The 12,871-nt window shown below is 33.4% G+C and overlaps 1 protein-coding gene across 5 annotated transcripts in view; it reads left to right on the top strand.

The window, feature by feature from the left end:
• LOC114337513 (uncharacterized) overlaps positions 1-12,871 on the top strand; it is a 772,834-nt gene that overhangs the window by 396,059 nt on the left and 363,904 nt on the right. For all 5 annotated transcript variants that reach the window (XM_050642993.1, XM_050642994.1, XM_050642995.1 and 2 more), the window contains exon 2: positions 216-469. In XM_050642993.1, coding sequence (XP_050498950.1) covers positions 308-469 — 162 coding nt within the window. In that variant the 5' untranslated portion in view covers positions 216-307. The remainder of the gene's footprint in view (positions 1-215; positions 470-12,871) is intronic.

Below are 12,871 nucleotides of genomic sequence, written 5' to 3'. Positions count from 1 at the left end.
TCATCCCCAGGACAAAAGCACACATCGGCACAATATCACTTTTTTTCTTTGACATGTTAGCTATGCGTATGCCAAATTCCATATCAATCCAAACAGTTCATTAAAATTTACAGCAAAAACCGTCAAAAATGTATTATTTGTAATTTTTTTACTATCCTACAATATTATCTTACTGTATTATTAAAGTCACACTCATAGTTTATATTTATTTTCAGGTTGATGTCAATCTCACTTGATAGCATACCTTGTATAGAAACTGACTAGCGGACAAAACACAAAAAAAAAACGAAAATAACAATAGATAAACATGGAAGTAGTTGCAGCGACCCCTGGAGGGGCTCCCTTTCACGATCACGACGTTCGCGAATGGTCCAGAATCGATTCGATCACTGGTGCTCTCGAACGAGCAAGATTAGAAACCGATCATTGGTCAGCAAATACGATCAATTCTTCTCATAAATATGGCAAGGTAAGTGCTCATTATATGTATTAGTTCAGGGTGGATATGTTTTGAGATGGACGTTGAGAGGTGACTCTAATTTTTTGCAGAAATTGCTTGGAATTAACCCATATAATAATATTTGAGTTATCCTCCCACTCAAAATGGTTCGGAACATTGTTTAAATAATCAAAATGTCAAAAATTGAAGGAAAAATTCCGTTTTTTTCTTCGTTCTTTTATTATAACTTTAAAAGTATTCACTTTCGAGAAAAGTTGCGCTAAAATAAAAGTTGCGTAATTAAATTTACTACAACATAAGATTGGTTAAACATTTTTTAAATTGTTGCCCTTGTCTCAAAATAGCAATATTTGCGAAAAAAAACATAAAAAAACAAGTATTCGCATTTTACGTTTTTCAACCATTTCTGCTACACTTAGGACCTTCATATTTCACCCAGAAAAACTATATATTTATGATATGATAAAACAAGGCTGTAAATTTAGTTAAGATCAATTAAATAGCTTTTGCAAAATAAATTTTTCAATCCAGCTTTCGCAAAAAAATTCATTTTTTTAAAATGTTGCAGACTGAAAATAAAGCAGATAGCAAGTTTAAATTTCTTTACAAATAGAAGAATACTGTACCTTTCATTTGCAATAAATTTGCAAAATTAAAATCGGTTAACTATCACGGCGTCAGAAATTTTTTTAAATAAAAATTAATTTTTGGTGCTACGCGCAGGACACCGGTGTTCGATTCACACAAGTTGATTTCCACCAAAATTTCTTCCAATCTTTATCTAATATATTATTTTCTTACTCTATATTTTGTTGTATGTTCAAATTTTAATTCCTAAAAATCAAACTAATTTGATTATTATTAAACAAGTGCATATGTTTAAAAATAATACACTTTTATTTTCTTTAAGTTAAAATATATGAACAAAGAAAGTTTTTGCTAAAAAAAGTGTTATTTCAAAGGACAGAGTATGTGTTTTTATTTTGCAATTGACAAGTTTATTTATTTATTTTCGAAATTTACTTGACCGACCCACCTGGAATTTTGTATATAGACATTCCCTGAGGAAACGTTTTATGCTTATTTTTTATTTAATAATACTGATATGTTGATTTTCGCCCTTTTTGTGCAAAAAAATTCGTTGTTTGGATTTCTGAGTGATACCAAAAAGTCAAAACTCGTTATAACTAAAAAAACTCGACAGAGTTATCTCAATAAACGTATAAGCTAATAAAATATTTTTGAATTTTTTGTTTACCATGATCCAAGGATAAATGTCCACCGCAAAATCAATTGTTTTTGATCTTATGGATCTTGGTGTATCAAATTCTTGCATAATTACATATATGTTATCTCTATATACGTTATCATGGAGTTATCGAAAATCTACAAAGATTTGGTAGATATTATCTATGTCGCGCTCCCTGCAATATATACCAAAAATAGCGGATAAAAAAATCTGAGTAACACCACCTACAATCACACACAATACATATTATTATGCAACACACAATGTACAACCAAAATACCGAACACACACAAACAATCGAATTCAACATATAAAAATAATAGGTCTGGATCCCGCGTATGAAAAAAAGTTTATTAATAGCAAGCTGAAAATTTTTTAATAGCTTAAGGATGTCTAGTCAGACAATCTTTGATATATGGGAACACTGGAACAGGGGAAGTTTTAATTGTGGAACAGGTTAAAAATTTGGAACGGTCAGACCACGAAAACGGCACATGTATTTTGTCCGACAGAACAGACTTAAACTCTCCGAACAGAGATTAAACTCTCATGCAAAAATCAGACTGCTATTTATCACCAAATGGGCGTTTTAATGAGTGGAACATGTAGAATATGTCAAATGACAGGAATTATGACAGGTGATAAATAGCAGTCTGATTTTTGCATGAGAGTTTAATCTCTGTTCGGAGAGTTTAAGTCTGTTCTGTCGGACAAAATAAATGTGCCGTTTTCGTAGTCTGACCGTTCCAAATTTTTAACCTGTTCCACAATTAAAACTTCCCCTGTTACAGTGTTCCCATATATCAAAGTTTATCCGACTAGACACCCTTAAGCTATTAACAAATTTTCAGCTTGCTATTAATCAACTTTTTTTTCATACGCGGGATCCATACCTATAATGCAGAAACACATAAAATAATCAGAATTTCATGCTCCATGTGGCAAAAAATCCACCCTCAGTGGGCAGCCAAAAGGGGTCAACCTCAATTTTGAAACGACATAACGTTGTCGGTCTAATAAGTAAATTGCCTAAGTCACAAATTGAAAATTTTACAGGAGAGACAAAAACTTTAGAACAAAAATAAAAAAGTAAAATTACCTAACTCCCTGCAATACATATTTGACCAAAATTAATTAAACAAAATATTTACACAAACTTTCTACTTATTATACTATATCCATATTAATAATAATAATAATCAAAATATATTTAATAATATATATTTAATTTATTTACTTACATTTTCTAACGTTTTCAATAAAAACAACTTCAGAAACACTGACATAGGCAATATTCGTATGAATAAGAAAGAACGTTTGGACTTCAGCAAAATTCGTTTAGCGAAATTGGCGTGAAATAAAATAATAATGGCGGTTGTGGGAAATGTCAGACCTTAGCTTTTACCGTCTACTACTAGATGATACCAAAAAACAATTTTCGCAAAAAATGGACTTAGGCAATTTGCTTATTAGACCGACGATAACCTTTTTAACTACTTTGGCGGTTAGGTATACAACCTTTTTTAATACAATTCTTAAAATAATCTTTTTCTGAGAACGATTTCTGGAGTGGAAATCGAAACACCAATTTTTTTAATTGAAGATGTAATTGTTAACCAATTGTTCGTATTCCATACGCCAATTGAGGCTTAATCCCATGGAAATGGAATATTTAACTTATAATATTATATGTAATTATAATGATTACGAAAAATGAATTCAAGCTTATGCAATAAAATTTGCAGACACAGAAGTAAGATCTTAATACTTGAATCATGAATCTTAATGACCTGACGTCTGTTTGTGTTAGCAAATACCTTCGACAAATTGATTTAACGGTACTGGGGCGATATAAATAGATATAACAACATTCACGAATCATTACGAAATTCAGATCGCTTAGATTTTACACTTTTTAAATCGAATCAATCTGGTTTTGAAATATTGCCGTAAATATGAGGTGAAGCAGAATGAGTAAGCGTAGAAGCTATCCGAAGATCGTTAGAGAATGATAGCGGTGCCATAACTTTTTCTATAATTAATGATTCTCACCTGGAATATTAAATTTTACAAAAACTAGATCGACACGTTTTTTTGGAGATATAAAGTTTGCCTGTTTGGTATTAACCAACTATAGTAGGTACACTCAACGAAAAAGGTACGTAATATCAATAAAAATGTTAATTCAGACAACAAACGCAGTACTTAAAATTTGTCCAATTCTTGGTTTTATTTGGACAACAAAACGATGTTCATCAATTCATTATTTTCGTTCGTTGAGCCAATGTATTACGTTTATTGAATGGATGAACATTTATTATGTATACCATAATATCACTTTATTGGTATTACGAACTCTGTTCACTGAGTCAACGAACACTATTTATTGATATTACGAACTCTGTTCACTGAGTACATTATTTATTGAAACAACAGCGTCGTTAATTGACCGAGGAAGACTATTCGTTGTGTCAATAACAGTGTTATTTTTCCTAATGTATTTCGTTTATTTCTACAATTATTCCCGTTTATTGTTACAATTAATTCCGTTCATTCCCACAATAAATCCGGTTTTTCTTACAATCAACTCTATTCATTCTTACAATCAGTTTCGTTCATTCCTACTATGAACGTATTTTATATTAATAATTACTGAATGCAATAGCCCAATGTATGATGACTTTACACTGTGTGATTTTTCATATGATTTCACTTATACAGTGTACTGAAATAAGTGTTACATTCCCCCGCCCCCTTATTAACTTATTTATTTTTAGCACATAAGCAAAACGCTCGGACAGGTCGATTTTTAAAATAATCAAAGTATATTATAACATCAATGTTTCGAACTTTACACGATCCCTCTTCAGGTGACAGGCGCGGCGTAACTTTGATTTTTTTTTAATGGGAAAGTATGTCATGTGACAGCTTATTTAAAAGCGTTTGAAATAGTGATTCCAAAAATATATAACACTTTAATCCTTTTTGAGAGCGCAGGTTCAAAATTTCGATCGAATTCTTTTTAAACGCATTCATTTTTTTTTTGGAATTCTGAGAAAACTAATAAGTATTTTTGAAAAATTTAAACGCAGAATAAAATATTACATTATTACCGAGAGCAGAAAGTCCCTTAGAATAAACAAAAAGTTTCTGTTAAATAGTGTGCCTATTTTAAATTAAAAATCATACTAAATTTTCTCTTTTTCACCCCTGTGACTTATTAAAATAATCATTATAGAGGTTCTCAGGACTTCAGACCCTCGATAATACTGTAATATTTTATTTTGCATTTAAATTTTCAAAAATAATAATTAGTTTTCTCAGGATTCGAAAAAAATGAATACATTTAAAATGAATTCGAGCGAAATATCACGATAATAGACACACAAAAACTTCCTTCTACTACGGACTACACTTGAAAACGAAATGCAATTATTATTGGGCACTTCGGTAACACAGAGAAGCTAGGGGTATCACTATAAGGAAAAGCCGTTAACTTTCAAATGGTCAAGCAAAACATTTATTGCCTCAACAAATACGATTATTGTCACAATGAACGCATTGATTGTGTGTATTAAATGCAGTAGTAGATTGATAAATGCATTCGTTGTCACAACAATAAATTTACATCTATTCAATAATCATATATTACTCTATATTAACAACATTTGTACATTGTTTTAATGCAATATGTACGTTGTCACGATAAACCAAGGTAATTGCTTGCCATCTACGAAATCAAGAACGTGAGTTGCTGCCAGAATTAACAGTATTTATTAAATATACGAAACTAAGTTATTGGCTGAATAAATTGAGTGTGATTGATTAATGTACTCTAGTTATTCTCACAATTATTATTCAATCATTGTGACAATAACCAAATACATTCGTCAATGTCTAAAAGTTCGTTGAAACAACAAATTAAATTGTTGTGACAACGAAATACTATTCAGTAATCACGGTTAATCAATATTACGAACTAAATTTATTTGAGTGTATATCGATTAAACTAATGAAATATCATGTACTAGACCAGGGTATTTAGAACAAAAAACGCTGGAATAAATCGATTTTGAAATACAACACTTATCGACATGCAACTTTTTGCATTTTATTCGGGACGACCTCAAGAAAAATGCCTACAATAGAAAAATGGGTGGAAATGCATGATTGCATTTACAGTGCATAAAATTCACCCCAAGGTGCATGAATATATCAAAATCAATATATTAAGGGAAGGTTTTGTTATTCGGGGGTATTTTCTGGTGCCCAGAGTCACTGCTACGGTACATCATCTGGAGTTTCGAGGGTTTTTGGTACTAAATTGATGCAAACAGATTTATTGGGGTTTTTTGAAATCGCTTAACATGAATACATCATCAGAAACGATCCCCAGATCCTCTGGTGCTTATGGTTACTACTATGGTACGTCATCTGGAGGTTCGAGGGTTTTCGACAATAAATTGATTGCAAACAGATATATCGGGTTTTTTTGGGATCGGTTAAGATGAATACGCCATCAGAACTGATCACTGGAGCACCTGGTGCCCAGCCTCACTGCTGAGGCAATCATCTTCTAGAGTTTCGAAAGTTCTCGGTACTAAATTGAATTGATTTAAACAAATGACACGGACGATTTTGGGGTTTGATGAACACGAATAAGACATTAGAACGACCCTCCGGAGCACCTCGTGCCCAGTCACGTCTTCCTGTGGAATTTAGAACCTTTTCGGCATTAAATTGATACAGAGTGCTCGGAAGTATAAAGAAATAGCAAAAACCCCCAGTAATCTCTTTACATCATTATAGTGGTGCAACTCCTCGAAACTCCAGAAGATGATGTGCCTCAGCAGTGACCTTGGGCACCAGGTGCTCCGGGGATCGGTTCTGACGATGTATTTATGTTTACCGATCTTAAAAACTTCCCAGTAATCTGTTGATATAACCCTCTTGATATACTGGTTTTGACATTTTTCTGCACTTTTTGATGCATTTTATGCACTGTAAATGTAACTATGCATTTCTACTCATTTTTCTACTGTAGACTTTTTCCAAATTATCATCATCAGGGCTTTTCGTTCCGGGTGGAATATTTGCCGCTCTTACTTACAACTCTCGGATTCGCTTATTGCGGTGAATCACTCCACATTCCACTTGTATGTTGTCAAAGTTTGTTGTATGACTTGGCTTTCGTTACAATTTTCTTCCACTCATTTCGATATGTGCATAATTCCCTCCAGTTTCTCACTTTCAGAATTTTGATATCTCTCATGGCCTGGTCCTCCCATCTCTCTCTGGGTCTTCCCCTTGGTCTTTCAGTTTCTGGTTTCCATCTGGTGATCTTCTTAATCAGTAGGTCGTTTTTCCTTTCCTCTATGTGTCCCAGCCATCTCAGCCTCTGTGCTTTAATTAATCTACCTATATCTTCTCCCTTCATTATGGTTCTTAGTTCATGGTTCATTCTTCTCCTCAATTCTCCGTTGTCCATTCTTATCGGGTCCATAATCTGTCTGAGGATTTTCCTTTCGAATATTCTCAATTTTTCTTCATCTTTTTCCGTGAGGCACATTGTCTCACTTGCTTACGTAACTACTGGTCTGATACTGGTCTTTACTATCGTAAAAGTCAGTAGACTTTTCCCAAATACAATACAAACATTGCAAGTCGATAGGTGCTGTATTTAAAAACCGATTTATTCCAATGTTTTTAGTTCTAAATACCCTGGTCTAAAATATTATATTATGGTATTGCTAGATATTGGAAAATATGGATATGGTAGCATTATTATGAAGTTTTAGTTGCAGCTCGTCAAGTTCCTTAGACTTTCATTTGGATGATTTACTTCGCTGAAGATTCTGTACGCCTTTTCATTCATTTTTTCTGGGATGCTTACCTTATCTGGGATTATCCTGTATTACCTGTATCCTTACCTTTCAGATATGTATGTGGGAATGGCCAAAGCCTCCCTTATAATGTTCATATGTGCTACTTAAATCTTCTTCCTGTTGTTTCACAGGTTTGGCCTCTAGCTACTGATCTATATGTATATTATGGTTCGTGTGATGATGCCTTTTGCCATCCTTAACTTCGTTTTCAAGCTTAACTTGCTATTTCTTCCAATAAGAGATCTTAGCGTGGTCTTAATATCTTGCTCTTAATGACAGCGCTAGTGAGATGGTGTGCACCTGTGTCATTCTATTGTCCAGTAGCACTCCTACATGTTTTGCTTGGTTGGACCATTCTATTTTTGTGTTAAACATCCTTACTTGTCGGTTCGGACTTCCAAATCTTTTTCGAAACATGACTGGGTTTTTCCTCAGTGGTTTTCCTAGGTTTACTGCGATTTTCAATTGAATACACCAATCTTCCAACTGATTTAGAGCATCTTCTAGGGATCTTCTGCTAGGTTTGGATCTAGACTTTAGCTGCTATTGCTGTATCGTCTAAATATATACTGAGCATGCCTTGCGGGGTGTTTGGTGTGACCGCGGTGTATATGATATACATAAAGAGTGACAGCACTCCCCATGTGGCAGTCCAGCCTAGATCATTCCGACTTTAGATAGGAAGTGTCGTATTTTGAGTTTTCTCTTGGCTACGAAGGACGAAAGAATACATGTTATAGCCTTTCTGTATCCCAGTTATCTAATTTGGTTAATAAGCTCTTCGTGTCACCCTTTGTAAAATGCCTTTCTGACGTCTAGGAATGCAAAGGCAATATATTTTATTCTGGTTTCATCGCTCTGTGCTATCTTCAGTCAACCATGTAACTCTCTTGAATGTTCAGTTCTGGAGCCAAATTGTGCTTCCGGTATCGTGTCTATTGTTTCAATATCTTCTTTTAGCTCGAGCTAGTAGCTAGTATTATTATCTCTGCAATATTGCTTATTTTCGATAGTAGGCAGATTGTTCTGTAGTTTTGAGGGAATGTTCCATTTTTCCGGCGAAGCAACGTTAAAGGTCTTGGGCCCACCATTTAACTAATAGGTGGGTGGGCCCACCCATTAGTTATTCATGTCAACATCAGTCATCAGGACAACATTTCTATTTCGGAAAATTTTGGGGAGGGGAGTATTTCGTAAATATAGAGGGTTCTAAATTTTGATGAGTCCGACAAACGGAGTACCCTTAAAAATGTGTCGGACAATATTACCAGTTAATTGTAAATATTTTGACGATGTGAGGGTATGACTCTTATAATGCGTGCGCCTATCCACTCTGGGAGGGGCGCATTATAAAGTCATAAATTATGATTTTTTGTGTAGGATTGTTTGATAAAAATACTTACAATTTAAGGTTGTTCTGAAGTTATTTCCTTGTGGCATTTTTATGATTAATTATTTATATGGGAAATAAGCCACAATTAAAATGAAAAAATAATTTTATTAACGTTTCGACGCCCAAATCGGGTGCCGTTGTCAAAATACAAAATATTACTAAAATAAACAAAAGTGTTGTTGCTAAGCAAAAAAATTCTTCTAATAATTTATTTAATCTCACTCATTTATATTGGCAATTCAGACATATATTATACATTTTAAAGTAGAAGACTTTAAAATGATATTGCCAATATTTATGAGTTGCGTTCCTGGGACGACTTACTGAAAGATAGTTCATTCGATTACATGAAATTAACCCCAACTCAAGAATATCCGTCATAAAAAATTATAGCATGTGATATGTCTTTAAAAAGACAACCAAATGCAACGACAGTAAAATTCTCGAGTTAGAGATTTCATAGTAAATCACAAGGGAAAACCAGGAAAAACCCTGTGATACTATCCCGACATCGTAAGTATTTGGTCTTACATTAATTTACTCTCAAAAAATAATACCAAATTCTGACTTGTAACATGTTTAAATTATAAATAATATTAATAACACTAGATATATAAGTAATACTAAAATATAAAATATGTACTAGCTCGATATTATTGACTTACTAATCTTGGTATTTTCTTTCTATTGACTTCCTCTTTCAGTATGGGTAACCACATCCTACTGCATTCTACCGAAGAATTTGCGACAGAATTGGTTTCATTTAGCATAATTAGAGCCGCTTCTTTGATTTTTCTCTTTTTACTATCTGATTCTTTCAGGACTATACTTGAATCTCTCCACTGAACTCTATGTTCATTATCCCATGCGTGTTGACATATTTGAGATCTCTCAAATTCTCTATTTTTAATATAAGATTGATGTTCACTTATTCTAACGTCTAATGGTCTTGATGTCTCACCTAAATAAAATTGTTCGCATTCACAAGGTATTTTATAAATGCAATTCTTTGTTCTTTCTTGATCATTGTTAGGTTTAGTTTTAGATAGAATAGATCTCAATGTGTTTGTTGTTTTGAATGTTGTTGAAATGTTGAATTTATTTCCTATTGTTTTAAGTTTCTCGGATAGTCCTTTTATATATGGTATTGATATTTTCCTCGTATTATTTCTGGTGAATGTTGTAGGATCCCGTTCTAAGTTGTTCTGTTCCATTCGATCCAACCTTGACAATTCCTTATTTATAAACGATAAAGGATAATCATTTTTTAATAAAACAGATGTTAACAATTGTTTTTCTGCTAAAAAGGAATTTTCGTTAGAACAAGTAATTTTGGCTCTATCATATAAGGATTTAATGATTCCCTTTTTAACGTTGATGTTGTGATTTGACTTGTAATTGAGATATCTGTTGGTGTGTGTTGGTTTTCTATACACTTGAGTCTCATATCCAATATCCTTCTTTGAGATCAAAACATCGAGGAAAGGTAGGCTGTTATTGTATTCCTTTTCCATTGTAAATTTTATTGTCTCTTCTTGATAAAAGTTTATATATAAGTTATTATAGTTTCTTTATAAATTTTATAATTTATAATTTAATCGATTTGGGCGTCGAAACGTTAATAAAATTATTTTTTCATTTTAATTGTGGCTTATTTCCCATATAAATAATTAATTACAATTTAAGGTTTCTACATATTATCATGCACTCATCGTTTCCGGTACGTAGCGTAGTCTCCGAAAAACCTGATTTTACAAAGAGTTGTCTCATACGATACGTTCGGGACAGTATGAATTGTTCATATTTAAAACCATTAAAATCAATAATTTTCGGAAACTAAACGCTTGCCGTAAACGATGAGTGCATGATAATATGTAGAAACATTTACTGGTAATATATTGTCCGACAAATTTTGAAGGGTACTGAATAGATCACTGAATTAAAACATTCTCATCGGGCAGGTAATATTTTTTTAAATGATGGGCCAATGTCTATTAGAAATGTTTTTTTTTTATTTAAATTAACGTGCATGTGACATCTGTGGCCATTAGCACGAGTTACAGTTTACATGGTAATATTATAAATTACAAATTATAAATATATAGTTAACATTAGTAGTAGTTAACATAAGTAAAAAAAGATCAGTTAACAATAATTATATTTTGTTTAACAGTTGATTCTTCTCGAGGAATTTGATAACCTTGTTGATTTGGTCTGTACTGTTGAGGACATCTTTGAAGTTAGGACTAATACCAAGCTGTTGGCGTTACGGGTATGTCCTATACGCAGTCTTCGTAAGATTGCCATGTTTTTCCGAGATAAACTAGGGCAGGTAAATAGGTTCACTGAGGGCTTAATTTTATGCAGCACTGAAGTACTTTTATTCCAGTGAATTTGCCAGGTGGATAGAGTGTGCTTCTTCAGTCTGGCTTTTAGATCATTACAGATTTGTACATTAAGTATGGTATCCATCGATGATGCAGCTTTTTTGGCAAGGCAATCGGCTTTTTCGTTACCACTAATGCCAACATGGGATGGTACCCATACTGAAGTGACTTTTGTATTATTTTTAGAAAAGATCGGTATCATTGGTGTTGGAGGTACATGAATTATTGGATGAAAGGCTTGCAACTTCGTCAGCGTCTACGGGATTTAATGTGATCTTAAGCTTTTTAGATAATCTTGTAATTCGATTTTTAAGCGATCTATCAGATACAGCTTGATATATTTGCGTAAGGTCTTCTAAAAGACACTTAATGTTGGTGGTAAAGTTATGAGCTTCTTTGAGAGGAACACTGCTACCAAAGGAATTTTCCAGGAAGGCAATAAGCTGTAATGCTGTCAAAGAAAATCTCTCTGGGTTAGCACTAATTAATTGTTCAATAGTTGATTGAGCAGAGGTAGTAATTTTACCAAGTTCTTTGTCATCAGTTTTTAATTTCTTTTTAGGAGCTGTTTTAGGAGTTGCAAAGGCTGTGGGAGATTTATCATTTATAGGGTTTAAGTCTGGGGGGTTATCAGTAACCGATAAAGTGGGTGATTCGAGACTTGTGTCGGTAGAATAAGTTCTTTTGATGCAAGGATTTGAAGGTAAGGACACTGACATTAGAGACTGTTCATTTGGAATTATTAAGTCGTTATTAGTTGGATTGATTTCTTCTTTTGAGGAGGAGGAAGGACGAGACATAGTAGAAGGAGTTTCAAATGGGATTAGGCTAGAAGTTGTATTTTGAGAAAGATTGGTAGATATTTCTTGAGGGTTAGAACAGGAGTCTGCAGTGTGTCCAGATTGTTTACATAAGAAACATTCAAGTTTATCCGAAGTGATAAAGATTCTATTATTGTTATTTTCATGCGATATTAAAATTGAGGTATTTAATTCAAAGTTTTCTTTATCCGGTATAATATAGATAGAGCGTCGAAAACTGAAAATGTGAGCGTATTCGTCCTCAGGTGAGCCGCATCGGATAAAAGAGATAGGAGAAGCAAGTTGTAATCGAAGTTCTTCTTTAAGTGCTTGCTCTATGAGTGAATTCGGGATCGAAGGGCTCACGTTGGACAGTAGTAGCCTCTTTGCAGGTGTAATAAGTCTGCGAATAGATACTGTTTGATTTCTAACAGTAATGGTCGGATAATTTTGCAAAAGATTATCCACTACGGATAAGGAAGAAAGATATATGCATATACGCTGGTTAGAAATTCGCGAAGCAAAGGTTATTTCTTTAGGGGTAACAATTTCGTCGATTGCCTTGATGTATTCAAATAGCATGACGTCACGAAGAGCGTTCATAACGATGGCGAAACTTCTACTGGGACATGATATTGCTGTTGTAGGTTTTTTTGGTGTGATTTTTGTTACTGCGGCGAAGCTGGGTTGTACTGTT

The sequence above is a fragment of the Diabrotica virgifera genome, chromosome 2 (assembly GCF_917563875.1).
Source record: "Diabrotica virgifera virgifera chromosome 2, PGI_DIABVI_V3a".
Classification (NCBI taxonomy): Eukaryota; Metazoa; Arthropoda; class Insecta; order Coleoptera; family Chrysomelidae; genus Diabrotica; species Diabrotica virgifera.
Note: the sequence above shows the minus strand (reverse complement) of the source record. Positions and strands in the feature narration are given on the sequence as shown.